The sequence below is a fragment of the Primulina tabacum genome, chromosome 1 (assembly GCF_025594145.1).
Source record: "Primulina tabacum isolate GXHZ01 chromosome 1, ASM2559414v2, whole genome shotgun sequence".
Classification (NCBI taxonomy): Eukaryota; Viridiplantae; Streptophyta; class Magnoliopsida; order Lamiales; family Gesneriaceae; genus Primulina; species Primulina tabacum.
The window spans coordinates 53,569,240-53,594,992 of NC_134550.1; the positions used below are offsets into that span (position 1 = coordinate 53,569,240).

A 25,753-nucleotide genomic window follows, 5' to 3' on the forward strand; every position below is an offset into this window, starting at 1 on the left:
CAATAACATGGCTATTTGAGAAATTTCTGAATAGTTTATGACATTAAAATGGTTAAATCCGCCTAGTTGGACGCTTTTCCCGATCTCTACTAATTTTGAACCTTGCTGTCAGTTAGGCTCGTCAGCTAGGTTGATCAATCGGCTAGGCTCGTCAGTTAGGCTTATCAATTGGCTAGACTCATTTCAGTTGGGATGAGTCTTGCTCATTTCATCATGTGCAGGACCAGCGGCTTAGATTTCGATTCAGACTTTTAACTTATGAAGATTATTTGTAGATCATACTGAATCGTTCCATTAAGATAAACCAGTTGATCAATCTGACCAAAATACCTCAACTATTCATGTACAACATATCCTTGCTGATTAGCCAACTGATGATCTTTACCGCCAACAGTTTTCTCAGATAACATCCTATTTTTCCCAACTGACGAGAAATATGACATGTCCCCAATTGAGTTTTTTGTCTTTTCGTTTTTACGGCCAGTCATTTGAAACATCGATCTTTGAGATATCATCGAAATATTTTAGCTCTCCATTTTCAATTTAACTAAATTCGAGTTTCATCTTTCATGTCGAGTTATTCACACTTGATTAAATATATATATAAAAAACAATAAAGAGTTTTTTTTATCATCAAAATAATGATTGCTAATATTTCTAAACACACCATAACAAAAATATTAAACAGTAATTTAAGTTGCGCTGTCTCAACGATGGACAAGTCATATATTTTTTTAAGATATGATATTAAATATCATAAAGCTATTAATTAAGTTGCCACCTTTAAAGAAAGATCTTAAAATATTTTATAACTACTCTTTAAATATGTAAACATACTAAATAATGCTTACCTTATCAGACAATTTTCCGTTCTTTGAAATACAACAACATTTGATTCATGTCTTCCCTTTTTAATTGGGAACATTTTTAACAAAAATAGCCTAAGCAAGAAACCCCAACATTCTATTCAATAAAGCTAGTGAGTATATATTTGGCACATGATGTTTCGTATTCCTTTTATAAGTTTATTCATGATGTCAAGTGCTTTAAAACGCTTGAGTTTCACCTATGCAACCATATTTTCGATCTAGTCCAAGTAGAGGGTTGGATCCCGATACTGACGGTGGTAGAATGAAGGATCTTCTTTAAATGTAAAATTAATCAAATTTTATCTAGAATTTTCTTCCTCAACAAAAGAATATACCTAGGCAAAAACTTGTGAGAGACGGTCTCATGTGTCGTATTTTGTGAGACGGATTTCTTATTTGGGTCATCCATGAAAAAAATATTACTTTTTATTGTGAATATCGGTAGGGTTTACTCGTCTCACAAATAAAGATTCGTGAGACCGTCTCACAAGAGACTTACTTCATATACCTAACCCTCTCGATTTCACTCACCCCAAAATTTATTTTATGTATATGCCCATTTGTATGAACCCATTGTAGCAAAAGTTACAATGGCTCAAAAAAAATTTAATCTTCAACTACCTCAATGCGTAGTTGGTATATAAATGGGCTATTTTAATTGCATAATGTTGGATTACGTAAAATTTAAGATGATTTGTAAAAATATTTTCTTCAAAGAAAGTATTGCATGCAATTTAAGACACTTTAAATTATTTATATATATACTGTTTTAATCAAGTAATTAAATTTGTTTGACGTCGGCAATGGCCATTGATGTTGGCCCTTTTGCGTTTGAAGCGTCTTTTTTTTCCCAATTTCTCATGCATTAATATAGATGGCTATTGCTGGTGTGAAGGGTCACTATTTAATCAGAAGATCAAATTAAGCAGCCTCCAGCTCTCACGTTTTACTTTCAAATAAGACCGTCCAAAACCTAAAGAACAAATAATTTTACGTTTAGATAAAAATAAGTAAATAATGATCTACTTGTGTTATTGACTATTTTGACTTGAGACCTCACGATTTTAGAACGCGTCACAACGTGCGACGTCTATACACGCTGGCTCTGATACCAAATGTAATGGCTCAGCCCGCTTGTGATGCATCTTTAAATTTTGACATTTGTCCTCATAATTTTAAATTGTTTGATGTATATATTTTTGATATGCAACGAAATTAATTAAAGGCACTTTCTTTACACATTGCTTTAATATATTTATATATATATATATATATAGGTATTTGCACATATATTATATGTTATATTATATATAAAGAAAGTAAAACCTTGTGCCCAACACGCATGAAACAAAGAAATGGTAATATTTAACTAATTTCGACAGTCGCATCCTCAATCAGGATACTGCTGATTCGTCAGATTTCGACGTTTTCTTAATATTTTCGAGAATAAAACATATAGCACTAAATGTTGTTTAGTATACTTTTGGAGTGGAAGAAGTGTGTTTCCCCCACGACGATCAGATGAAAATAAAAATGGTAATAAAATTGTAAAACGAACGGTCAGTTATGAAAGTTGGAACGACATATCAACCACTTATCCAAAGCTGCTGAATAAAGCCACTTTATGAATGGGCTTGCATCATATGGCCAATTACTTTTAAAAATGGCATGCGTGGATTTTTGTCCTTTTTTTTCCTCGAAAACACTAAATATATCGAATGTGATTTATTTGATAGCGATGTTCTTCTGCGTATCATATGTAACTAGAATAAAACTTATATTGCACACATTAAAATTCATATGAGCAAAAAGATTGGGGAAAATAAAATAAAACGACCACAATACTTCAAAATTAGGAGAAAAAATATTTTCTTTTTATTTTTTTCGATATTTTTTAATGTGTAAAAAATATATTTTGTTCTTGTCACATGCATGAGCCACGTAGAAGAATATCTATATCAAATAAGTCATATTCAGTAGATTTAATAATTTCGGACAAAAATGAATAAAAATTCAAGTTACTTGATGAATACCGAACGTTGATAAATTATAAGAATAAATCTAAAAAAAAATCAAATTATAAGACTAAAATTGCAATTTTGTATAAAGTTCTTAAAAAGGAAAAAATGCTATTTTGTTTATTTTTTCCTTGAATAAATAAGAAAACATCAAAGTTTTGAAATTTGAAATGTATTGGGTTTCTTAAGTATTAAAGTTTTGCTCCTACATTTGCTAATGCGGAAAATATGTGGGATTCTCTCAATCATAGAGATAACTTAGGAGGTTGATACTAAAATAGAATCCACCAAATCCAAGATGATGGAGCAAATACCTCGTATCAGCTATATATATCAAGAAAATATGGGGACAAATATTTAATATTTTGAAAATACATTATATTAGTTTGAATTATACGCACTTTTAAAACGAAATCTTTCGTAATAAAAAAACAATATTCTATTTTATAAAAAGTAATTTATGTTCCGAATTATACACACTTTTTCACCAGGATATGTGAACCATTTCTTGAAAAGTCAAAAACAAACAAAAACATGTAGGAGTCAAAAACAATGAAAAGAATATACTGAGAAAAGGAATGCCACTAAAACATTTGTCCACCAACATAAAACAAGGCTCTTCCATTCATTGCAAGGAAGAAATATCAAGAAAAAATATATCGACAAGACAATACCCTCCACAAGAAATCCCGAGCATATAAATATTCACCACCACTCCTCCATTAACATCACAACCTTCTGGTTACTCAGAAGAACATGAAAAGAGACAGTAGATACAGTCAAAAAGAACAAGGAAAAATGGAGAAAGATGAAACGAGGAAAGGGCCGTGGACAGAAGAAGAAGATGTCCAGCTTGTATTGTACGTGAACTTGTTCGGTGATCGGCGATGGGATTTCATCGCAAATGTTTCAGGTTTGAAGGTGGCGGGCGATCCGATGTTCCGGTAGGCTTGTTTTGGGCATGAATCGGTAATTTTTGGAGAGCCCAAAAAGATTCACTTTGAAAATTGATTTTGTTGTCTTAGGTTTGAAAAGAAGTGGGAAAAGTTGCCGGTTGCGTTGGGTTAATTACTTGCATCCTGGCCTCAAAAGGGGAAAGATGTCCCCTCATGAAGAGCGCCTTGTTCTTGAACTTCACTCCAAATGGGGAAACAGGTTACTTTCACTTTTCTTAAGTATATTTTTCAGCTTTTGTTAACAGGTGTGTGTGTATCTGGTCGATTGTGATTTTCAAATTTGAAATAATTATTATCTTCGAACTAGTGTGTCATATTTATTGTAGGATAGTATATATAAAATTAGTTAATTTGCAGATGGTCAAGAATTGCTCAGAAATTACCTGGTCGCACCGATAACGAAATCAAGAACTACTGGAGGACATGCATGAGGAAAGAAGCTCAGCAGCAGAAGAAGAAGAAATCAGTCAGGTCTCCATCATCACCATCACCCTCAAATTCTTCATCGTCATCATCGAATAGCCCGACCCTGGAATATCCTCCTGTGGCCGAGACGAATGAACGTAGCTTCTTCGACACCGGAGGGTTGGAGTTGGTTGATCAAGTGCCTGGAGAAAAGAAAACTGGAGGGGAGATAGGGGAAAGCAGCAAAGTTTATTCCATGGATGAGATATTGAGAAGCCTTGAGTTTGCTGAAGAGAATTGCAACCTCACCGCTCAGGAAATGGCTTCTTCCACATTTGATTATTACCCAATTGACTCCTTGTGGTCCATTGATATTGAAGAAGAAACCAAGATGCTGATGCAGCCAATGGGTGGCCATGATCTTCTCAATTATTTTCCTTGTAATAACAATAATTATAACTCAACTGGCTAGCTAATTAAAAACATGCAAGCAGCAAAATCATTTATTTAACCATTTCAAATCTTCTGGTTTTTCTAAGTATATATTGTTAAGCGTTGATAAGTGTTCGTGGGAGACATGGCGAAGCGTATAAGCAGAGATCATCGTGCATACGTAGTATCAAGTGTAGCTGAAGATTTGGGGTGAGTTCTAATTACTTCTGTACATTTTTAGGGCTCCCTGCAGTTGGTTCCTTTTAGATACTGTATTGTGTACGTAGGTTCTTTACTTCCTACTTAGAGGTGAAGTCTAGATCTTTTACGATTTGGTTGTATATCAAATAATCTCCATTTGGAGGCATGTGGTATTGTAACATGTTTTCGTATTAATCAATATGTGTGTTATGTTATGGCAGTAGGGTTATTGATGATTTTGGGCATCGAAAATACTTTTATTTTACTTGTTCGATCCAGTTTGGTTTTTGTGATGTTGCCGACATGCGGCGTAAGTAAGGACTAAAATTATGAAAGTAACAAAGTTGAATGACTAGTTAGAAAACCGAAAAACACGATTAGAACAAATTCCTTGTAGAATAACCTAAAAATTTATGTGAGATGAACTCACGAGTCAGTTTTGTAAGATAAATCTCTTATTTTGATCACTTATGAAAAAAATTAATTTTATGACAAAAATATTATTTTTATTACAAATATAGACATAAATAATCCGCCTCATGGAGTTCATAGATTAAAAAAAAAGTCAAAAACTTGTGTGAGACGGTCTGACGGGTCGTCTTTTGTGAGACGGGTGTCTTATTTGGGTCATCTATGAAAAAATATTTATTTTTATGTTAAGGGAGCGTTTGGTACGCGTGATTAGGCGGGATTATTTTTTTTATCCTGCCTAGTCAGCTGTTTGGTACGCGTGATTATTTAACCAAGTCAATCCCTCCTATGAATGATTAGGTTATATTAGGTAGGTTAAAATAATACTTCCTCACCCCCTAGGATTATTTATCCAACTCTTAATACCTCCTATTTTTCAAATTTTACCCTTCTCTTATATTCAAACTCACCACCACTTCCCGCCACCGACCGTCGCCGGCCGACCGGCGCCAACCATTTCCGGCGCCGGCCGATTTTTCCGGCCGCCGCCCCCGTCAGCCGTTTCCGGCCGACCATTTCCGACCGGCCACCGCCGCGACTGTCGCCGTCGCCGCCGCCGCGTAGGGAAAGGGCAATTTTGTCTTTTCATCAAAAAATTCAAAATTATCCTACACTTAAAAATCTTACCAAACATAATATTATTTTACACCATATATTACAATCCTACCATAATCATTTTCTTTATCATTTACATACTAATCATTAGTTTATCTTATCCTTCCAACCAAACGTAGCCTAAGAGTAATACTTTGTATTGTGAATATCGGTATAATTGAACCGTCTCACTGATAAAGATTCGTGAACCTTCTCACAAGAGACCTACTCAAAAGAAAAATGCCTTAGTCAGCACACGTTCTTGTACGCAGCTGCAGGTGGACATATATTGTCAAGGAACAGTGTTCAACTCAGAATCAATGGATGTTCAAAAATTCTCTAGCTAATTTTCTAGCAGTTGTGACTTTTCGTTTGTTAATTAACTTGACATGAAGCTTTTCTTATGTTTTAGGAAGTGTTTGTAACTTATATAAAACGAACGATTCTTAGATGTTCGATCACAAATTTACAAAAAAAAAAAAAATGTAAATATCACTTTTTTAAAAGGTTACAAACACAACTTTATACTGATGAAAATTAAGTAGGTCTTTTGTGAGACGGTCTTACGAATCTTTCTGTGAGACGGGTCAATCCTACTGATATTCACAATAAAAAGTAATATTTTTTTATGGATGACCCAAATAAGATATATATATCACAAAATACGATCCGTGAAACCGTCTCACACAAGTTTTGTCATCATGAAAATAAGGTCTAAAAAATTGTATGATTTGGGTATAGTAAAATGCAAGTGAGGGGGTGATGTGATCAAGATAGGTATGAAGCATGACAAGTCATATAATTCATGGTGGCCAGTTGGCAAAGGTATCCATTTATCTACTAGATTCTTTGTTATCCAAATTTGCTAATATTTTTTTTTAAGGGAGATACTAAAATTCTATCTTCTAGAATAGTTAAAATATAATAGTACACTGAAGCACACGTGCGTGTACAATATTTTTTTAATGAATTTGATTTATTTTTAATTAAAGGTAATATCATAGTTCTAAAAATTAATAAATGATTGTTTTGTCGTTTGAATTGATTATATTAATATGAATGTCATATCATGAGTTTAAAATTTATCGATGAACTAAAGTGCAATTTGAAATCTTAAAATAAAATTAAAAGAAAAAACAAAAGTGCAATGTGTACAACATATAAGGACAATTTTGGAAGGAAAAAATGGTATTTTGTCTCAATTAGAAAAATTCTATATACTAGTGCACTGACACACATATTGAGTACTTGTACAATATATTTTATAATTCATTTGATTTATATTTAAATGAAGATCAAAATATAATTATAAAAAATAACGAAGACTGCATTTCCATTTTGATATATGAATTTTAAAAACCTATAGAAAAAAAAAACAAAAAAACTCAAGTAAGAATTGAACTTGCAACTTGATGCTTAGGGTTTCGAACTTAATAATATAATATAGATACATATATATATAGTGACTTGCTTTAAAATTTTAGCACTTTATTAATATATATTTATATATATATATATATATATGTGTGTGTGTGTGTGAATGTTTAAGAAGCGTATTTTATTATATTAACCTCCACAGAATGGGTCGCTCTAACCATATGAGTTACGAGTTATTCAATTAAAAAGGGCTTACTCCGTTTGGGCCAAAAATTTATTGGGTTTTGACATGGGCTTCAGGAGGCATACGCCCATTAATTAAATAAACATTTCTTTAAGAATAAAGAGGAGGGTACTTTTGGGCAATGTCCACATTTTTTTCCAGTGAGTTTGCTTAATCTTTTTGCACAGGGGAGATCCAATTTTTTTATGAATCGCACAAACCGAATTGTACTACACTATTTTTCTAATATTTTATAAAAACTGTGATTAAAAATAATAATTATTAATCGTATCACTAACACAATTCGGTTTTTTTTTTTTACAAAAACCGCACTAAACCACTCTGTTTAAACTGCTTGTCATTATATTTTACTGTGAGTGTCTTGTTGTGCTCAATTATTAAATTAGCTTTGAATTTTGATTGTTGTTTTATCTAGTTTTATAATTCAATTATTTGAGCTATATTTTTTATTTAAAAGATATTATATTGTTATTATTTTCAAATAATTTGAATTATGTTCTGATATTTGTCATTAAAAAAACTGCAAACTGGCCCCGATAGCAACCGCCTCAAACTGTTCAAAATCGCAAAACTAATTCTACATGTAAAATCACGATTATTTTTTAAAAATTCTAACTGATCATTTATAATTTCAATTTGAATTTTTTTTAGAAAAAAAAAACTTAAAACCGCATCATGATCACCCTATTTTTTCCTACTCAAAATCAGACAAAAAAAAAAAAAAAAAAAACATTGTCATTGATTACTTGTCCTGTAAAAATTTTAATGTGCAAAATTAGTAATAAATTATTGCATTTGATTTTATAACTGAATTTAAGATATTTGAATGAAATAAGTTATAGGAAGTCTTCTGTGAGACGTGTTGAATAGGATGTATATCTTTGAGACGTCTTAGCTCGATCCATATTTAAACTGAAAGTAATGTTTTAAACATAAACATGATATTTTTCATGGGTCGGTTAAGAGATCCGTATCACAAAAATGACTTGTGAGACAGTCACATGTAAGTTTTTATTAATAAGTTATTAAAAGTTAAAAAAAATTCAAAATAAAGATGAACAAGCTAAATGGTGGCATTGAAAAATAACGAGATCGAGAAATTAGATTAATTAAAGAACAAGGTGGGACATTATAATAAATACTACCATTTCCTTCGTTTTTTGAATAAAATATGAATAATTTCAAAATATGGGTTGGAAAATCTCGAGTTTAAAAAAATAATAAGATATTGACAGAGAATTTTACCAATAATAGGTAGAATTTCTACATGTGGAATAAATTATAAGCAGAGTTATGATAAATTAATCAAAATTAACTCATAATCTCGTGCTCAAATATTAACACGTGTTATTTTTTTATGTTATAATATGCAACAATTATTTTTCTATTACATTGAGTAAAAACCATCAAGATCATAAAACTGCAGTGGACAAATTAATTTATCGTACTACTACTCTATGTGCAAACAGACCCTAAAACTTGCAAAAAATTTGGTGCTTTTTCTAGACTTTTGATTTGAATCGGGAAAAATTTGCTATCTCACGAGTGTATTCATCTGGCAATATGAGAATTTTTAATTTGGTGTTTGATATTCGTTGTCAAATTTTACATTGTAGGGATTCCGTCGCCTAGCCAACTAGGATCTTGTTGCAATATATTTGACGTCAAACTGGAAAATGAGATTGCCGGTGATTTTTAACTCTTGGGAATTCATACTTTAAATTTTATCATTGATTCTTTTTTGTCCTCTTTTACTAGAACAAAATCATATGTTCTACTTGATGTTTCAAATCGTTTCATATTGTCCAAACAAACTTCATTTGCATAAATTAATAAAAAATTAAACATATCAAAACTCTAGTTATGTATGAACAAAATACAATAAATGACATTCAAAACATTTAATACTTTTAATTTTTTTAAACAAAAGTAATAATAAATTGAATCTCAAGCACGATAAATGATTAATTAATATGTTAGATTTTGAGCTTGATTGAAAACTTTAAATTGTTAAATATCTTTTGCTTAGCCCAGATGTCAAGGAGTTGAAAAGGGCTAGCTAGTGTAAAAACTGACAATATATCAATTGTGTAGATCACAAGGGTTTCCTCTATGACATCATGCCAACATTGAAAGACTGCGATATCCAGGTATAAATTTCTATTCCTTGTGAATTATTTTGTTTTCCTCTTACTATTTACTTTGATGAAATGCTGGAATAATTTGCTCCTTTTTTTTTTTAACACCTAGATAGCATATGGTCGCTTTTCCCCTGTTAACAAGGGGATCCAAGAATCAGACCTATTTATCTGGTATAGAGATGGGAAAAAGATAGTGAGTCCTGAAAAGCAAGATGCACTCTGCTTCCGCTTGAAGTTGGAATTGCTTCACCGACTACGCACTGAACTTTTGATCTCCAATACCTGGAAGAGGAAGACCACGAGTTTTCTATGATGTTACTTATGCCCTGAAGAGTCTTGGCATCTGGGTATTCTCGGTAAGTGGTAGTAAACATCACATAATGTAGCTTTCACTCTTCAAAAACAATCTATTTTGCTAAACAGCTATTCAACCGAAAACCGTCAATTATCTAGTAAGGCCGTCCGGACAAGATTAGAAGATCGCTGATGGGTTGGTAAAGCTTCATGTATCTCACTTAGTACCCTTTATCCAAAAGAAAAAACATAGGTAGGTCGATGTTAAGTTTGTGTTGCTGTAGTAAAAGATATGAGGAGGGATTCACCCGAAGGTGCCTTGTAAGTGTATGTTGTTGATTTGTAGTTAGATTGGACGAAACATAGCTTTGTTTTCCATGCTAACTTCCCTAGGATTTCATCCTTTTGTAACTTTGTTGGGATAATAATTGTAGTTTTCGTTGAATCGACGTGGTTTCTCATGCTAACAAATATGTATTAATACAAAATTAATAACCTTTTTCGATGTTAGTAAGGAAATTACTTTTTTTTAAACAATATGCTTTATTTATTTAAAGTTTCGATCGATTCAAAGGAAAAAAAAGGGTGAAGGTAGAGAGTGCCACGTATATAGCGCCATTGCCCGTACGCCAAGCATCAATAATTGCTTCCCCAATTTTAAAGTTAATAATAAACTTCCGCTGACTCATCTAAAACCCCCCATGATTCATCTGTCGGTCGGAGCTCGGAAGAAATCCCTAGATTTTGACATCCTGTCTCGGCCAAATTTGATTACAACACAGTAGAAGAAAGGCGGTTGTTTTCATTTCAGTTATCGATATATGTATTGGTGTAATTGGAGATCAGAATGCCACCGGCGTCAACTGCTCGCGGCACGGCTTATCTCAGGGCTCTCACTCTTGAGATTGAGAAGAAGCTTCAACGGGTAATGTGTATCTATATACTCTGTGTGTTTATCATTTCTATGTTGTTGTAAATGTTTTGTGATTTGTGACCTCTGTCTGTGATTTATTTTTTTTGTTTTTTCTTTAATTCTTTATTTTTTGGGTTTTTTTTTAAGTATTAATGGCGTTTGATTGTTAATTTTTTTTCAAGGCGTTAGCTTCGGCATCGCAGAGACGCAACTTGTTGCAGGAGTTGTTTGCTGATGTAGCTTTGGAAGTGGATGATCGTGCCAAAGGTGATTTCGCCATTATTTTTATATAGTTTTGGATGTGTTTACTTTCTTACTGTTGCATGCTGCATCTTTGGAAGGAAAACAATTGAGTTTAGTTAAATATTCATTGTTGGGTAATATATTTATCAGTTGTTTGCAATGATATCATGCTTTTAATTGATACAGAGATTATTTTGGGCGAGGAAGATGCAATCACTGTGTCAGATGAATCATATGGCAGTCCATTATGCTTCTACAGTGTGCTTGCTGATCATTTTGCTCGCATGCCGGAGAATGGAAAATCAATCCTTGAGCTTATTGTTCAACTATGGAGCCAGTCATTTGCATCCAATATCTTTTCTCTCTTGTTCCACAAGTGGGTAGGTGTTTATCATCACATAGGATATTACTACACTTCTTCCTGCTTCAAAAAACACTTAGGCATGATATATGCCTGGCCCTAAATTTATACTTTGCAGTCTTGCTCAATTGAGCATTTCGCAACTCAAGTATCTTGAATTATGTCTATCTTGCAGCTCTTTGAGTTTCAGCTTGATAATCCTGTAGTCCTACTCCGCTACTCATCTGCACTTGTCCAAGGTGCCACAAATGTCTTCTGGTATGAATCTTAGCTATTAGTTACTAGTATTTGAAGTCACTGACTGACTAAAAGTCTCAGAGCTGGAAAACATCAGCTATAAGTGCTTGAACTAGAAATTGGAATAATTAAACCATCTATGAAGCCATTTATGTTATACCTGTTACTTTCTTTTTAACTTAAATCATAGGACAATACCATTCTCAAACTTATCACCTTTTTGCGATTTATGTCACTTAATATCAAATGCCAGGTTTTTTCATGAAAATTTTAAAAGCCTTTTCCACTCCATACATTTGTCATTGAAACCGAAGATACTAAATCAATTGAAATGTCGTCCTCCTTGTAAATGATCTCAAGCAATGTGCCGTCCTTGATTGCCTACATCCTAGCCTGATTAAATTTTTCTATTTGTTTTTCCAGTTTACGGGAACATTTAATGTTACGTCTGTTTCATTTGATGCCTTCTAAGTTCCAACTATTTAATGAACATGCGTCGGTGCTTGCATGTCACCAGGAGCAATCGCGCTGGCGCAAAGTTTATGTATCTAATTCCTATCCATTTGGTCCCAGAATCACCTTGCTTATCGATGCGAAATGTCGATTTCTGGATTTTCTGGGAATGATTTATTATCTCGCATAGCCGATTCATGCTGTTTATAATTGATTTTTTCTGCCTTTTCAAGAAAAGTATAGATTTAAGACATATAAACACATTCACGAACTCCAGCAAGCAGATTCATGAACTCCAGCAAGCACGAGAGTAGGTGATGGTTTTGGTGAGATGGATGAAAACTTTCTTGTTTGTTGCTCCTATATGCTCAATTAATAAATTTGAAGGTGAAACATTATGTGTATCTTATGAAATGTGAGTTTTGTCTTTAATATATTTTTTGCATGAGAAGTATCAACATCCCAAAGTTTAGCAACTTATGAATTTTGCTTAAGAGACCCAAATTCAGTCTTTGATTTTAGCAGAACAATCATCAAACAACCAAATAAATCGCCTCACTCCCAGTCTAGAAAAGTGAAAAGCAGAGAAAGGATCGAAACCATATTTACAGGGCTAATATGGCGGAAGAATTTGTGTTTCTTATGAATACATTATATTTATTATCTTGATAAGCATGCTATATCTTGAACGCTCTTTTCTCTTTGTGCCCCTAAGAATTCTAACTGGAATGATCGTGTCATTTCTGTGTGTTGAAAGGATTGACATCCAAACAAATGTGCGGAGGTTTCAGAGTTTCTTTCAGGTTTATTTTCAAGATAATTTATTTTATTTACTTTATTGCACCTTCAGCTTTATGCTGGAACAAGCTTCTGGCCGTTTACCATTTGTTCCTTATTGTAGTATCTCCTAGAGGAAGTTGCCCTGGATTCTGAGAGATTAGAGAAGATCCCACCCCAGGTATAATATTCATTTCTTCTATGATCACCAAAGTATTATTTTCTTGAATTATAAACTAGTTATCCTTTATGAAATTGCATTTAGGATATAAGTATTCTGATTGTTTGTCAGGCTCAGCGAGATCTATTTCTTCTCCTTTCAAGGGTCATGTTTTTCTATAATTCAGGTTCTATCTTCACATTAATCTATGTTTTAGCTTGGTGTTTAGATTTGCTTGTTTTAATAGCATAAATATTTTAACAAGCAGTGATTGCATTCTTCACAGATGACAAACTCGAAAGCTTTTTCAAGCAATGTCCTGATTTTCCTAATGCTTTCTTGGTCGGCAGTGCAGCAGACATATTTATCATTGAACTAGCTGATCAGGTAACACGAGATTTTTGTTGAAGATTTGTTGTTTCATGTATATCATGGCGATATTTTGTTGGAGGCTTTGTTTATTTTTCCTATATTTTGTTCTCTTAAAATTTACTACTTTTTAGCTTCAAAAGCTGAAGGTGGAGCCTGTACTTCTGCATTACCTTTCTCGGATAAAAGTTCTCCAAGGTACTCATCTGTAATTGTTGATACCCGGCATAAGTGAGTTTTATCAATCTTCTTTTTATTCTTTGTACAGGATTAGAACTAAGACTGTCTACGAGTACAAGACTGAAAACATGTTTGTATAGCTTCACATCTCCAGGTGGTCCCATGTACCCAACAAGAGCTGTACGTCATGCTGCTTGGGATGCATTAGATTTTCTTTTTCCTGTGAGTAATTGGACTTTTTGCTAGAGGGTGACATTTGTAGCAATTCTCCTACAGTATTTATTTCATAATTGCGTCTTGACACTGGAAATTTCTAATTTTCCTTAGTTTTTGCTAAATTGTTACATTTGGGTCTGAGTGAAATAAATCATCCTGGGTGCGGGCAAAAATTCGGAATAAAATTTGTTGTAGGAAATAACTCAAAGCCATGGCCTCCGGTAACTTATATCATTAGTTGAGCTTAACCTTGAACCCCCTAAATTGGTTTAGTTCTGGACTTGTAAATGTTTCTCGAGCAATTTGATTAATTCTACAGCATCACAAATTCCATGATTGCATACTCTTGCGAAGATTTTATTCATGTTTGGAGATTACCCCCTAAACCTCTGGGGCATAATATATCTCTGTATTCACTTTTGATCTAACGAGTGCTATGTTACAGGTTGGTAGATATCCTCGGCATCTCATAAGTCTCTTCTTCCGACTACTATATCCGTGGTACTGGCCCTCATCCTGTTGGAACTTTGTACTTTCTTGCATACAAGCTGTGATGTACCCTCTGTTGAGATTGCTATTTTCTAGTTGGGAAAAATTGAGACCAAAACAATCATAGGCTTAGATGAGTACATTTATTGTCGATTTCGATCGGATATGACGAGGGAGGTATTCTCTCTTTGTATGATCTCCCTGTGTGGTTTGAAATCAACCAGATTGTTGTACACATTATTATTGTAACTTTTAAAGTAGAGAAATGACGAAGCTGTTGGTTGTCTGGATTTGCACTAGTTTGCCGAGTTCGTAAGCAAACATTTAATCGGCTCGCACAGTGATTGTTGATTTCAACAGTAAACTGGCAGCAATTTTTATGTACACAAAAATCCTTGAAATTCTCCTTATTTTCGCAAATTAACATCGTGTCCTTATCCCTCAGACGTTGGGAGAGAAGAGGCAAGATAAATCATCTATGTTACTTTCAAAAACATAATTTTATAACATTCTTATTTGAAAAAAAAAAAAAAATTAATACATGTGCACCTCAAAGTTTGTCTTTTTCCCTCAGATGGTGGGATAGAAGAGGCAAGGTGGATTAGAAGGAGAACTTGCTCTGACTTGGGTAAATTGAAGGGGGAACTTGGTACAATAACTTGGTATTCAATCTCAGACGTTATTTAGGATTCAGTTCCAAAAGAAGATAATTCTTGCCTCTCACCATGATTCTCTTATACTAAATGCGAGAGTCTTTATCATTTGAGTAGGTCTTTTGTGAGACAGTTTCACGAATTTTAATCCGTGAGACGAGTCAATCCTACCAATATTCACAATAAAAAATAATACTCTTATCTTAAAAAATAATATTTTTCATTGACAACACAGATAAGAAATATCTCACAAAATACGACTCGTGAGATCGTCTCACACAAATTTTGACTTATCATTTAAACATACAAAGTATAAATCAGATGGAATTTTTTTCATGCGACGAGTTTTTATCATTTAAACATAGGGGGGATAAATCAGATGGACTTTTTCTTAAGAAAAGAAACTAAAATATTGATATTCCAAATTTTCTTCTATTTTCACCAGCCAGCTTCTCACTTATAATACACTTCTGAAATACGCAAAATTATAAGTGTATCGGTCTATACCCTACCGTATACTAAAATTTGAAAATTAGTCTTTTACATAAAAAAACAAAACAAAACAAAAACAAAAACAATACAAAACAAAACAAAAACAAAAACAATACAAAACAAAACGAAACAAATATATATATATATATATAGTCGATTGATAACTGTTTATTGCTATCAACGTTCAAAATGACGCAAATTAAACGCCAGAGTAAAAGCTACATATTAAACGATGTCCCAAATGCGGCATTAGATTAAAATATGGACATGGCATCTCATTTTGTTTCAATAGCGTGTTTTCAATTTCACAGCACCACATGAAAAACAATACCATTTCAAAAATTTCGCAGAAAGCTACCACATTTTCCAAACATTTCAAGACGTGAAGTGAAATACTTAGCTAGCAAACATTAAGACTCGTCTGATACATGTCACACCAATCAATGAGATCAGGTAGGAAATAATGAAAGACCTCTTTTCTGCCTCTGGGTCTAACTTTCCACTCAAAATAATGCATGAAGCATGAGCTGAAATATTCCACATGGACGGATTGCAACCTTAAAGTGATCGCAGTTGTATAAAGCACAAAAGCTCATCCAACCAGCATTGAAGCAGGACCAGCAAATAGCATATCTTGAAACCGAGATGAACTCTAAATCCGGAAAATGGCACTTGAAACCAACAAGGCATAAAAATTGTGGAAAGTCCAGATAAGCATGTGATTGGGGGATCCTTTAAAAACCATGTCCATTGAAATATAATAGGGAGGGAATTTTCAATTCTATCACTGGCTTGCATTTCACACCTATCAAGCTCACATAAACTTATAGGTAACCATCTACACCATAAATAAAGCACAAAAAAAGACCAAAGTGAAACAGGACAGACTTTAAAATAAGAGACGAGGAAAGAACAATGGAAGACTACCTCAAAGATCCCCTGTAATTTCATCTGACAACGATTCCCAGTGGACTTGAGTGCATTTAAATGGCTTCAAGTTGATTCACATACACTGCACCACCTGATGTAGCGGAATACTGTGTGATAACTTTTGTAGGGGCACACAAAGGATGCCTAGTCTCCACTCTCAACAATTTTTTTTTAAAAGTTGTCGAAACTAGATTACACACCGGTCAAATCAAACCATGCCGTGAATCCAAATGCAAACATACAGTCAATAAAATAATTCAAATTCCCTGGATTAAAGTACTATAATTTTCGTCTTCTTCGAACAAGCTGAATTATCAAACCACACGCTTTGTGAACCTTTTCCTTCGTCTAATGCGCACAAGGTAATCCATTAGCTATGCTTGACTCAATTTGTCTGCATTGCATCTGCATGATACTTCTCCAAATCAGCATCTAGATCGTCAGCGGATACCTTCTCACCACGTCCCCCCCTTCCATGTCCACGGCCCCTTCCAAATCCACGACCTCGTCTACCACCACTTGACCTTCCAAAACCACCCCTTATTTGTCCACTGTTCAATGGCATAAATTCAATAAACATTAGATAAAAGCGCACCATTTGCATAAACCATGATTAAGGGTCGCAAAAATTAAATACACAGACACTATCAATATCAAAATACAAAAATAACTTGTATTCAAAGTAAAATACTTAAAATAGTGGATATTTTACCACAATAAAAAAACAGAGTTCGAGAAAAAGGGCCATTTTGATCCAAATCAGCAGAGATTTGTCTCAACTCACGAAATCCCCTTTCCGAAAACACCCACAATGGTCTTCCCGATGGTTTGCAAAATGTTAATACTCTCCCGTATGAACGTTTCCATTAGCGCATTTTCAATGTCACCAAAAAAGAAAAACAAAGAAGTTCCAAGAGAGGATCCACGATATGTTGCTGGTGAGTGGCTCTCCCGTTCTTGACGGTACGGTAGAAAGGGTCAGTTGTTCACCAACTTATTCTAGATGTCTCCAACTTCATGCCATCAGGTTTCAGCATGCTACAAGGGCTAGCGAAGTGCTGGTAAATTTCATAAATTCTAAGTGCCGCTTTTTGTGGTAATTGAAAAGGCAGCAATGTCCAAAGTATTTAGATCTTAATAAAGACATCAAACGCTTGAAACATTTTATAAAATGCTATAGATTTATTGATACATCAGGTAGCTCTTTATAATAATCACGAGCAATTATACGGACTAAAAGTTGAATGAGACAGATGAGCACCTTCTAGAAGCGACATTTGAATCACCAAAACCACCAGCAGTGGGAATACTAGCAGCAGGAGTAGAGATGTTTGTACCAACGAGTTCTATTTTCATTGGTTTCCCATCCAGCTGAACATTATTATATTTCTTGATGGCAGCCAATGCATCTTGACGTCGTGAGAAGACTAATTCAGCAGTACCCTAGGGAAAAAACATTTTCCTAAATCAGACGAAGGCATAAATTTTACCAAAAATAATGACTGGGCATAAAATGGATAATACCTTTGATCGCCCACTCCTATCATAGTGTACATTATAACGTTTAAGGTCACCAACTTCAGCAAAGAGTTCCTGCAGTCAGCCCAAGATATCTAACAGGTCAGGATATGTGAACAAGTGAAGGCATCAGTAGTAAGCAAGAGGTTGTAACCGCAACTTGCTATCAAATTTCAGAAAACAGCAACGGAGTAAGTGAAAAATAATCTAACAAACAAATTGTCATGATAATTTATCTGAGAAAGAAACAGGACGACCGAAAAAATTAGTTGAACATATTACTTGATCTCACTTTACATAATCTTCACAGTGTGTGTGCATACAATACACTAACACATCATGCGTTTATACAAGTCGTTGAGATATACATAGAAATTACTAGCTTCAACGACATAAATGTGCATAAAAAGGTAAACTTCATTTGAACCAATATTTAAACAAATTTTAGATTCATGGGTGGCTAAACGATAAAATTGAGCGAGGGGGATTTACCTTAACATCCTCATTAGATACGCCATAATCAAGATTGGATACGTATAACTTGGTTCCTGTCTCAATACTAGTCGATCGACCACCAACGCCGCCGCCGGCGAACATGTCATGACCCCACTCTGATTCCGGTGCCTATACGCAATATAAGTAACTAATCAAAAACCAAATAAAAACACCAATAAGTCAAAATAAAGCACGGATCTGACCTTCGGAGTAGCGTATGGAGCAGCACGATTCGCGGAGCGATTGGGTAAGCGACGGGCGGGTCCAGGACCAGCGGCACGGCCTCTGCCCCGGCCGGAAGATTTTTTGTTAGTCTTGATCAGATCGTCAAGGGTCATGTCCAGGGCACCACTCGACATCTTCTCAGATTCCCTTGATGCAGAGAGATTTCGGAGAATAACGGTAGGGTTCCAAAAAGAAACTAGATTATCATGGAAAGCTTTATAATGTTTTATCACATTTGTTCGGGCTTTTTTCCGTCATTGGCCCATGTATTGTGGGCCGCTTGGCCTTGCCAAATTGGGATGTTGTTTCATTTTTTTAAAAAAAAAAAAAAAATCATTCTTGATACAGTACTGAGCAGATATCTTGTGAGACGATCTCACGAATTTTTATCTGTGAGACGGATCAATCCTACCGATATTCATAATAAAAAGTAATACTCATAACATAAAAAGTAATATTTTTTCATGGATGACCCAAAAAAAAGATTTGTCTCGTAAAATATGACTCATGAAATCATCTCATATAAATTTTTGTCAAATATACTTTACAAATCTGGTGTGTGGTGGACAAAAATTAATATTATTGTTAGCGAATAAATGAATAAAAAAAAACAGTAGGCGAGAAGCCCCTCCTAAATGGATAACACGTTAAAAAGAGATTCCATGATCTATAATAAGACCCGCCCGTTTTTTGCAAGACAGTTTTATCCACTCCATGAACGCAGCAGCTGCCAACTGAACTCAGCTCCTCCATCCCCAAATTCCCATGGCGAGGACCCTGATTTCCTCTCCTTCCTTCTCGGGGACTACTTTACTACCCCTCACTCGCCATCCGCACACCCCACGCATCACTACCAGGGTGAGATTCAGTCTCCATCAGTTCCCGCCGATTCATTCCTTGGATAATTCCATTGATTTCGGCGCGATTGCTGCTCGAGCTGAGAGTTTTCTGTACACTATTGCCGATGCTGCGGTAGTTGCAGCAGATGGGAGTACAGCGTCGGATTCTGCTGCTGCTCAGAAAAACGGTGGCTGGTTTGGGTTTATCTCAGAGGCCATGGAAGCTGTCTTGAAGGTATTGTTGATCTTGAAACTCTTTCTTTCCCTGAATTGATTTCGAACTTGGTTGAGAAGGTTTACATGTGTTCTTTTTCTGCTTAGTTTTGTATGGGTTATTTGCTAAGTCTGTTGCGTATGGCAAAAGATTGTTGTATATGGAACTTACTTTCATCTATTCTTATTTTTATATCAATTAATTAATGGATTGTGTCTGAATCTCAAATTCATTGATTTAAAACAATGCGTTCGTCCCGAAGAATTGAATCAATAAAACCAGTTAATAAGTGAGAAGATTTTTAATTTTATTATAAATGGGGATAATTGCTTGCTCATTGTTCTTATTTTTTCTTTGTATTGAATGGGAGATCAGAGACCGGTTTTGTCGTTCCCCATAACAAACTTCAATTGGAGATCGTTTTTTAAGAAAATTAAATGGTATGTGGAGGTTCCATGCTTGTCAAATAAAATTTTGTGTCGAAATTATAAGAACATTGAGCAAGTTTATTTCGCTTATTGCAGCATTTAAATTTTTATGTAAGTGAACTTATAGCATTAGTAAATTGAAAACCCGCTTTACTATTATCAGGTGCTTGAGGATGGGCTTACAGCTGTTCATGTGCCATATTCTTATGGATTTGCCATAATATTACTGACAATAATTGTTAAAGTCGCCACATTGCCTTTGACCAAGAAACAGGTGAACTTTTAATTCTGTTATCATTAACATTTGTAGCGATCTGTTAGTTCTGGCTTTGATGTATCAACTGCAATTTGGCAACTTTCAGTCAGAAGGTTTTCTCGTGATGTATGTCAATTGCAATCTGGAAATTTTCTGTATAACAATGATATTTTTTTGTCTACAAGGTTGAATCGACACTGGCAATGCAGAATCTTCAGCCAAAGATTAAAGCGATCCAACAAAGATATGCAGGAAATCAAGTAAGCATCTTCCCTGGTGTTCTGACATAGTTTAATTTTTCTGTTAATGCTAGAATAATGATCCATGACTATCTTGAAACTGAAACAACGTAATTAAATATGAGTGATGCATTTAAGATTTTTGGTAGTAACTGAGCGAGAGGAAGAATATAAAGACAAAGTAGCAGTGTATTTGTCTTGAAAATATGGTGATCCTTCGGTTGTGGATGAAGCATGTTCATGGAATCTTTCAGAAGCCTATGTATCAGGTTTATATATTAAAAGCAATTGTTTCCATCCGAGACTCGCTCGTGGTAAGATGCACTGTCATTGTTGAATTAAGTCAAGTGCCCTTCATAATGTAAAACACTAAAAATTCCAACATTCAGTGTGATTTCTGTTGTTTTTCTAAAATTCAAACTGCTGTACAATGTGCAATTGCTCCATTAGCTGCTTATCATGTCTTGTCAGATAAATATTACCCTAAGTGTTAACCTAGAGATTATCGATCTTATAAAATCTCCTTCCATATAAACTTTGAATGGACGATAATCAACCTCGAGGATGAGAAATGTTATTAATGATTTTTTTTTTCCTTTCTATAAATGTTGAGCATCAACAGTATCAAATAGTGTTATGTTTCTTCGAGGTTGCATTAAATTTGTTAGTTAAAAATTATTCATATAAAAAAGACAACTTTGGCCACTTTCGAGCAGAGAGGCTGGTAGAACTGATGAAGTATGTGATATACTACTGGTACATGATGTTTATTCTCTCTCCAATGATGAGAGAAAATTTTCATGATCTTTATGGGTTGAATTGAGACGATTGGTTAGATCTTATAGGGATTGCAATTGATCTTGCTTTTAATTCATTTGTTTGCATCTGACGCACAGTGTACTGAGCCAATTTGTTTTTGTCTCTATATAATTTTGCTATTACCTTGTCTGTGGGACTTGATTCTATACGCTACTCTTACAGGAAAGAATTCAGCTTGAAACCTCCCGTTTATACAAACAGGCAGGAGTCAATCCCCTGGCAGGTACTGTTTAGACTGTCAATTTGCTTTTCCTTGACTTCAGTTAGCTGCTGTTACCTTCCGCTTATTTCCTACGTGAGCCAGTCCACCGCACTGCCTACTTTCTTTTTTTAATCACTCAACACTGGGAAAGAAAAAGAAGAAGAAAGGGCAACTGTGTACTTCATAAGAAATAAAATTCGTGTTTTGCGGTGATTTAGAATCTTATAACAAAAGAGATGGCAAATGATGGCATGATCATTGGCATGTTCAAATTTCAACCTCAAGAATGTAGCTTGCATATTAACTAATCATTTCTCCATACATTGTCACTAGAGGATGAATTTTGGGGCTGCGAAATCGATGATACGACCATCGTCATATTTTGAGCTAGAGCACTTCAGAATAATTTCCAAGCCGGTAATTTCAATATTTATACCCTTTTTTGAGCATGAGAAGGCTGCATAAACGAATAGACAACCAGCATGACATCAGACTAGCCGTGATAAGAAATCGGCATCAACAAGTGACAGGATAAACCTAAGAACTTAGAAACATTTATGTATTAGCATTTGGCCGACAACATATGCTGTATTTCTCCCAAACTAAGGACTTTGATCCGAAAAACTCTCTCTTTCCTGTAGTATATTCACGTATTTCATTTTAGAAAGACCCAAAGCAATGAATGCAGCTTGTAATTTCTTAAACTCTTAGATTGAATAACAGGATGTTTCCCAACTTTGGCTACTATTCCAGTCTGGATAGGCTTATATCAAGCTCTTTCAAATGTGGCAAATGAGGTATGTGATAAGATAGTCGAGTTTATTTGTATAGCAACAGTTTCCTGGTTGTTCATAATTTATTATGACAACATTTTGGTTTTGAAATCTTGTATAGGGACTGCTGACTGAAGGATTTTTTTGGATTCCTTCTTTGGGAGGCCCAACAACAATTGCTGCTCGGCAAAGTGGATCAGGAATTTCCTGGCTATTGCCTTTTGTGGTAATGGAAAATGAATTATCTCCATTTCCATCAGCTAACTTAGGGCTTTCTGGATTCTTTGATCAGTAATTTGTCTCTCGCTGAATCTTTCACCCGGCTTTTATCACGTTTACTTCTTTTTACCTGGAATGATTTATTCCCCTAGTTTATTCTTGTCATGTAATAAAATGTCATCTCACATTATCTTTCAGGACGGACACCCACCCCTTGGTTGGTATGACACTGCTGCATATCTTGTTTTACCTGTTCTTCTTGTTGTATCACAGTATGTCTCAATGGAAATAATGAAGCCTCCCCAAGTAAGTTCTACTTTTTTATCTTTCACTTTTTTGCAATGTTTTATCATGTCATTTTTCCCTGATAGCTTAATTCTGATTTGGTAGACAGATGATCCATCTCAGAAGAACTCGCTACTTGTATTAAAGTTTCTCCCACTCATGATCGGCTACTTTTCGTTGTCTGTGCCATCTGGGTTATCAATATACTGGTAATGTAATTCCGTATTTCTGTGCTGCTGTTTCTTTAAAAATTTTGCTTATCGTGATTGTATTCGAGTGTTAGTGAATTTTATGTGCCTAATATTGATGCTATGATCTCTGAACTCTAGATTTGTCATTAATTTTTAAATGGGCTTCTGTTGTTAATAAGCACAGTTCTTTTGGTTAGAAAATTAATTACTGCATAAAGATTGAGAGTAAAGAATTTGTAATACTCTTAACTTTATTACTCTTGAGTTCGAACAATTGGTTCGTTTAATTATTTAATCCACTAAGGTGAAGTATCATTGACGAGCACTTATTTTCACTCTTTTGTTGGGTGATCCAAATTTTGTTTGATAAGATGTTACAGTGAATAGCTTTGAGAAATGAACATGAGAATCCACATCTTTAAAATAATCAAGCTAAAACCTGGATTTATTGGGTTTTGTTCCTTTCTAACCAAGAACCTTCATGTTGCATGAGAAAAAACAAATTCGAGCTTCTGGTCAGAACTTATGCACCAAATAAGTACATATCCATGTCTTAACTGGTGTTTGCACGACCATCTTCATTTAGAAAATTGGCATATGCTGGTATTCATTAGAATCCATTACCATTGTTTTTAGGTTCACAAACAACGTGCTCAGCACTGCACAGCAAGTATGGTTGCGCAAAATGGGAGGTGCAAAGCCTCTTGTAGACGAGAATGCTGGTGGGATAATTAGCACTGGACGTGCAAAACGATCAGGTTCTCAGTCAGAACAGGCCGGTGAAAGGTTGATTCAACGTGCAAAGTCTTTTTGTTATTTTTGTTTTTTCTGGGTGCTATCACCGACTAAAATTATTTCTGAAACAGATTCAAACAGTTGAAAGACGAAGAGAAGAAGAAAAAGATCAGCGTTCTGCCTGCAGATAATGCTCTGACTTCAGATACAATTGATCCTGAGTCTGAATATGACTTGGATAGTGATGCTGAACAAAAGGTGAAGTTTACCTCACTGCTTCACGCAAAAAGAGCGCTCTTAATTTCTTCTAAATAATACGAAAATTAGTAGACCAATTTATTGTTGCCTGATATCTGACGGCAAATTGGTTGATAGGATAAGGAAGTTCTTGAAGAGGCATATGCATCTACCACGAGCAAACAAGTTCCTACTTTTTCCGGTCCTAAGAAAAGTAAAAGATCAAAGCGGAAGCGTGCTGTGTGACATTTAAGAAGTAAATTTTTGTAGCGGTGAACTTGTATTTTTTTTAAGAATTGCAATTGCATACAGTGGCCATTTTCATACCTGTCATTAGATTAAGTTATAGTTTTCATCTCACAAAGACCGTTCCTTGTTAGGTTGTCTATATTTGCCTTGAACTGGTCGTTCATAACCCATCAGTATAAATCAAAGTACCCAAGCTTTTAATCAATAGCAGAATGAACTGTTGCCTGAGCTGTTTTTCCCTCCCTGCACTGCTTATTCAATATCTTCGAGTTACTTTCAGTACTTGTCTGAGATAGATTTTCAAAGCTGACTAAGTTAAGACTTGAGAGTAAGACCAACTCTTTTTTTCTTCTCTCTTTCGTATTTCTTTTCCCCCAAAGAGTTGGCTTCATTATTAACAGCTAAAGTGAATCTTGTGAGAATTGAAGCCATGGTACACTTGCCTTTAAAATAAGATTGACTCGATGCGGTAAACCTCTTAACCGCGGAGAAATTTTTCGCTTAGATCACCATCGGTTCTGCATTTCTTATGTCCCTGGATGGTGGTCTATTATTTTGCTACAGATTTGGTCCATATGTCATCCTTTGAACCTTCTTCTCATTAACCTTCGTCATGTTTCTCTGCCTGCATATTCAGAAGGTAACGGCTCCTATATTCAAGTTCTTGGAAAGTGTTCAGTTCGATCCCTAGCTGTTTCTTAAGAGCAAAGGGGTGGTTGGGTGGGGGTGTGTGTGTGGGGGGGTGGGGGGGGTGGGGTGGGTATGGTTAGACAAGTCTCTTAAAAAATTTCACCTATGACATTAGAAAACTTGTACACTTTTGGTTCCGGAATCTTTGTTCCTTCACTCAATTGTTTTCAAAATTAATGTTTTTCTAGCTGTTTGATTTGAAATCTCAAATGTCTTTGTTTCTTGAAAATTTTAGCAAGTTACAGTGTCGGTTAGGTCGGGGAAATGAAACTCAAAACTTGATAAAATGTTGCTTCTCACAAATTATGATGTGGAATCATTTGACGCTTTTTTGAAGTGACTGCGTTACTAATAAATACTCAAGGACATCTAAAACCCTGAGAATGACTAAAATTAGCTTGCCATTTTTAAATTATATATAATGCATAAATTTGCCTTCATATTTCAGAAAACAGCCTTTTACAGTTGTCGTACGAAGCTTTTGTTTGACTTTTTAATCGAGGTTGAGATATGGTGACAAAAAGATTGAGAACCTGTTTGGATGGAATAATAATTCGATAGGGAAATTATCGACAAAATCCACTCTAAAATTTCATATTCATACTCGGTAACTTAATCCATCATAATAAGTGTTTGCTATTACTATAAGCATAATAAGGAAATT

The 25,753-nt window shown here is 34.7% G+C and overlaps 4 protein-coding genes across 12 annotated transcripts; 3 read left to right on the plus strand and 1 right to left on the minus strand.

Moving 5' to 3' along the window:
* The first annotated feature begins 3,469 nt into the window (after positions 1-3,469).
* Positions 3,470-5,117, plus strand: LOC142549288 (transcription factor MYB59-like). The gene is made up of 3 exons (XM_075658155.1): positions 3,470-3,800; positions 3,913-4,042; positions 4,201-5,117. Exons 1-3 carry the CDS (start codon positions 3,644-3,646, stop codon positions 4,718-4,720), a joined length of 807 nt encoding a protein of 268 aa, XP_075514270.1. The 5' UTR covers positions 3,470-3,643; the 3' UTR covers positions 4,721-5,117.
* Positions 5,118-10,511: 5,394 nt separating this feature from the next.
* Positions 10,512-14,690, plus strand: LOC142549297 (uncharacterized). 4 transcript variants are annotated; one of them, XM_075658188.1, is made up of 11 exons: positions 10,512-10,927; positions 11,098-11,182; positions 11,345-11,538; positions 11,695-11,777; positions 12,967-13,012; positions 13,111-13,167; positions 13,279-13,333; positions 13,433-13,533; positions 13,659-13,713; positions 13,784-13,875; positions 14,357-14,690. In XM_075658188.1, the coding sequence occupies exons 1-11, from the start codon at positions 10,850-10,852 to the stop codon at positions 14,525-14,527; spliced, it is 1,017 nt and encodes a 338-aa protein (XP_075514303.1). In that variant the 5' UTR covers positions 10,512-10,849; the 3' UTR covers positions 14,528-14,690. The 4 variants fall into 4 exon arrangements, with proteins under 4 accessions (XP_075514303.1, XP_075514296.1, XP_075514288.1 ...); XM_075658181.1 differs by having other exon boundaries at positions 10,572-10,927; positions 13,650-13,713; XM_075658173.1 differs by having other exon boundaries at positions 10,578-10,927; positions 13,784-13,917.
* Positions 14,691-15,918: 1,228 nt separating this feature from the next.
* Positions 15,919-18,918, minus strand: LOC142549317 (THO complex subunit 4A-like). Of its 5 annotated transcripts, none has more exons than XR_012821177.1 (6): positions 18,692-18,918; positions 18,486-18,617; positions 18,000-18,068; positions 17,737-17,918; positions 16,473-17,026; positions 15,919-16,216 (listed from the first exon to the last, which is right to left on the minus strand). XR_012821177.1 is itself a non-coding variant. In XM_075658196.1 (5 exons), the coding sequence occupies exons 1-5, from the start codon at positions 18,845-18,847 to the stop codon at positions 16,861-16,863; spliced, it is 705 nt and encodes a 234-aa protein (XP_075514311.1). In that variant the 5' UTR covers positions 18,848-18,918; the 3' UTR covers positions 15,919-16,860. The 5 variants fall into 5 exon arrangements, 2 of the variants coding, with proteins under 2 accessions (XP_075514311.1, XP_075514331.1); XR_012821176.1 differs by having other exon boundaries at positions 15,919-16,350; XR_012821175.1 differs by having other exon boundaries at positions 15,919-16,383.
* A 459-nt stretch (positions 18,919-19,377) lies between these two features.
* LOC142549326 (inner membrane protein ALBINO3, chloroplastic-like) lies at positions 19,378-24,600 on the plus strand. Of its 2 annotated transcripts, XM_075658227.1 has the most exons (11): positions 19,379-19,787; positions 20,358-20,468; positions 20,636-20,710; positions 21,671-21,731; positions 22,434-22,507; positions 22,605-22,709; positions 22,901-23,008; positions 23,093-23,196; positions 23,815-23,964; positions 24,045-24,171; positions 24,289-24,600. In XM_075658227.1, exons 1-11 carry the CDS (start codon positions 19,479-19,481, stop codon positions 24,394-24,396), a joined length of 1,332 nt encoding a protein of 443 aa, XP_075514342.1. In that variant the 5' UTR covers positions 19,379-19,478; the 3' UTR covers positions 24,397-24,600. The 2 variants fall into 2 exon arrangements, with proteins under 2 accessions (XP_075514350.1, XP_075514342.1); XM_075658235.1 differs by lacking the exon at positions 20,358-20,468 and having other exon boundaries at positions 19,378-19,787.
* Positions 24,601-25,753: the final 1,153 nt, after the last annotated feature.

Excerpts from the sequence above, each read along its gene's own strand:
- LOC142549288 (XM_075658155.1), top strand. The coding sequence starts at position 3,644 with ATGAAAAGAGACAGTAGATACAGTCAAAAAGAACAAGGAAAAATGGAG. Across the intron at positions 3,801-3,912 it reads TTTCATCGCAAATGTTTCAG|GTTTGAAAAGAAGTGGGAAA; the intron begins GTTTGAAGGTGG and ends TTGTTGTCTTAG. Across the intron at positions 4,043-4,200 it reads CACTCCAAATGGGGAAACAG|ATGGTCAAGAATTGCTCAGA; the intron begins GTTACTTTCACT and ends GTTAATTTGCAG.
- LOC142549297 (XM_075658166.1), top strand. The coding sequence starts at position 10,850 with ATGCCACCGGCGTCAACTGCTCGCGGCACGGCTTATCTCAGGGCTCTC. Across the intron at positions 11,539-11,694 it reads CTCTCTTGTTCCACAAGTGG|CTCTTTGAGTTTCAGCTTGA; the intron begins GTAGGTGTTTAT and ends TCTATCTTGCAG. Across the intron at positions 13,168-13,278 it reads TAGAGAAGATCCCACCCCAG|GCTCAGCGAGATCTATTTCT; the intron begins GTATAATATTCA and ends ATTGTTTGTCAG.
- LOC142549317 (XM_075658196.1), bottom strand. The coding sequence starts at position 18,847 with ATGTCGAGTGGTGCCCTGGACATGACCCTTGACGATCTGATCAAGACT. Across the intron at positions 17,919-17,999 it reads ATAGGAGTGGGCGATCAAAG|GGTACTGCTGAATTAGTCTT; the intron begins GTATTATCCATT and ends TTTTTTCCCTAG. Across the intron at positions 17,027-17,736 it reads TCAAATGTCGCTTCTAGAAG|TGGACAAATAAGGGGTGGTT; the intron begins GTGCTCATCTGT and ends GCCATTGAACAG.
- LOC142549326 (XM_075658227.1), top strand. The coding sequence starts at position 19,479 with ATGGCGAGGACCCTGATTTCCTCTCCTTCCTTCTCGGGGACTACTTTA. Across the intron at positions 21,732-22,433 it reads AGGAGTCAATCCCCTGGCAG|GATGTTTCCCAACTTTGGCT; the intron begins GTACTGTTTAGA and ends ATTGAATAACAG. Across the intron at positions 23,965-24,044 it reads TCAGAACAGGCCGGTGAAAG|ATTCAAACAGTTGAAAGACG; the intron begins GTTGATTCAACG and ends TTTCTGAAACAG.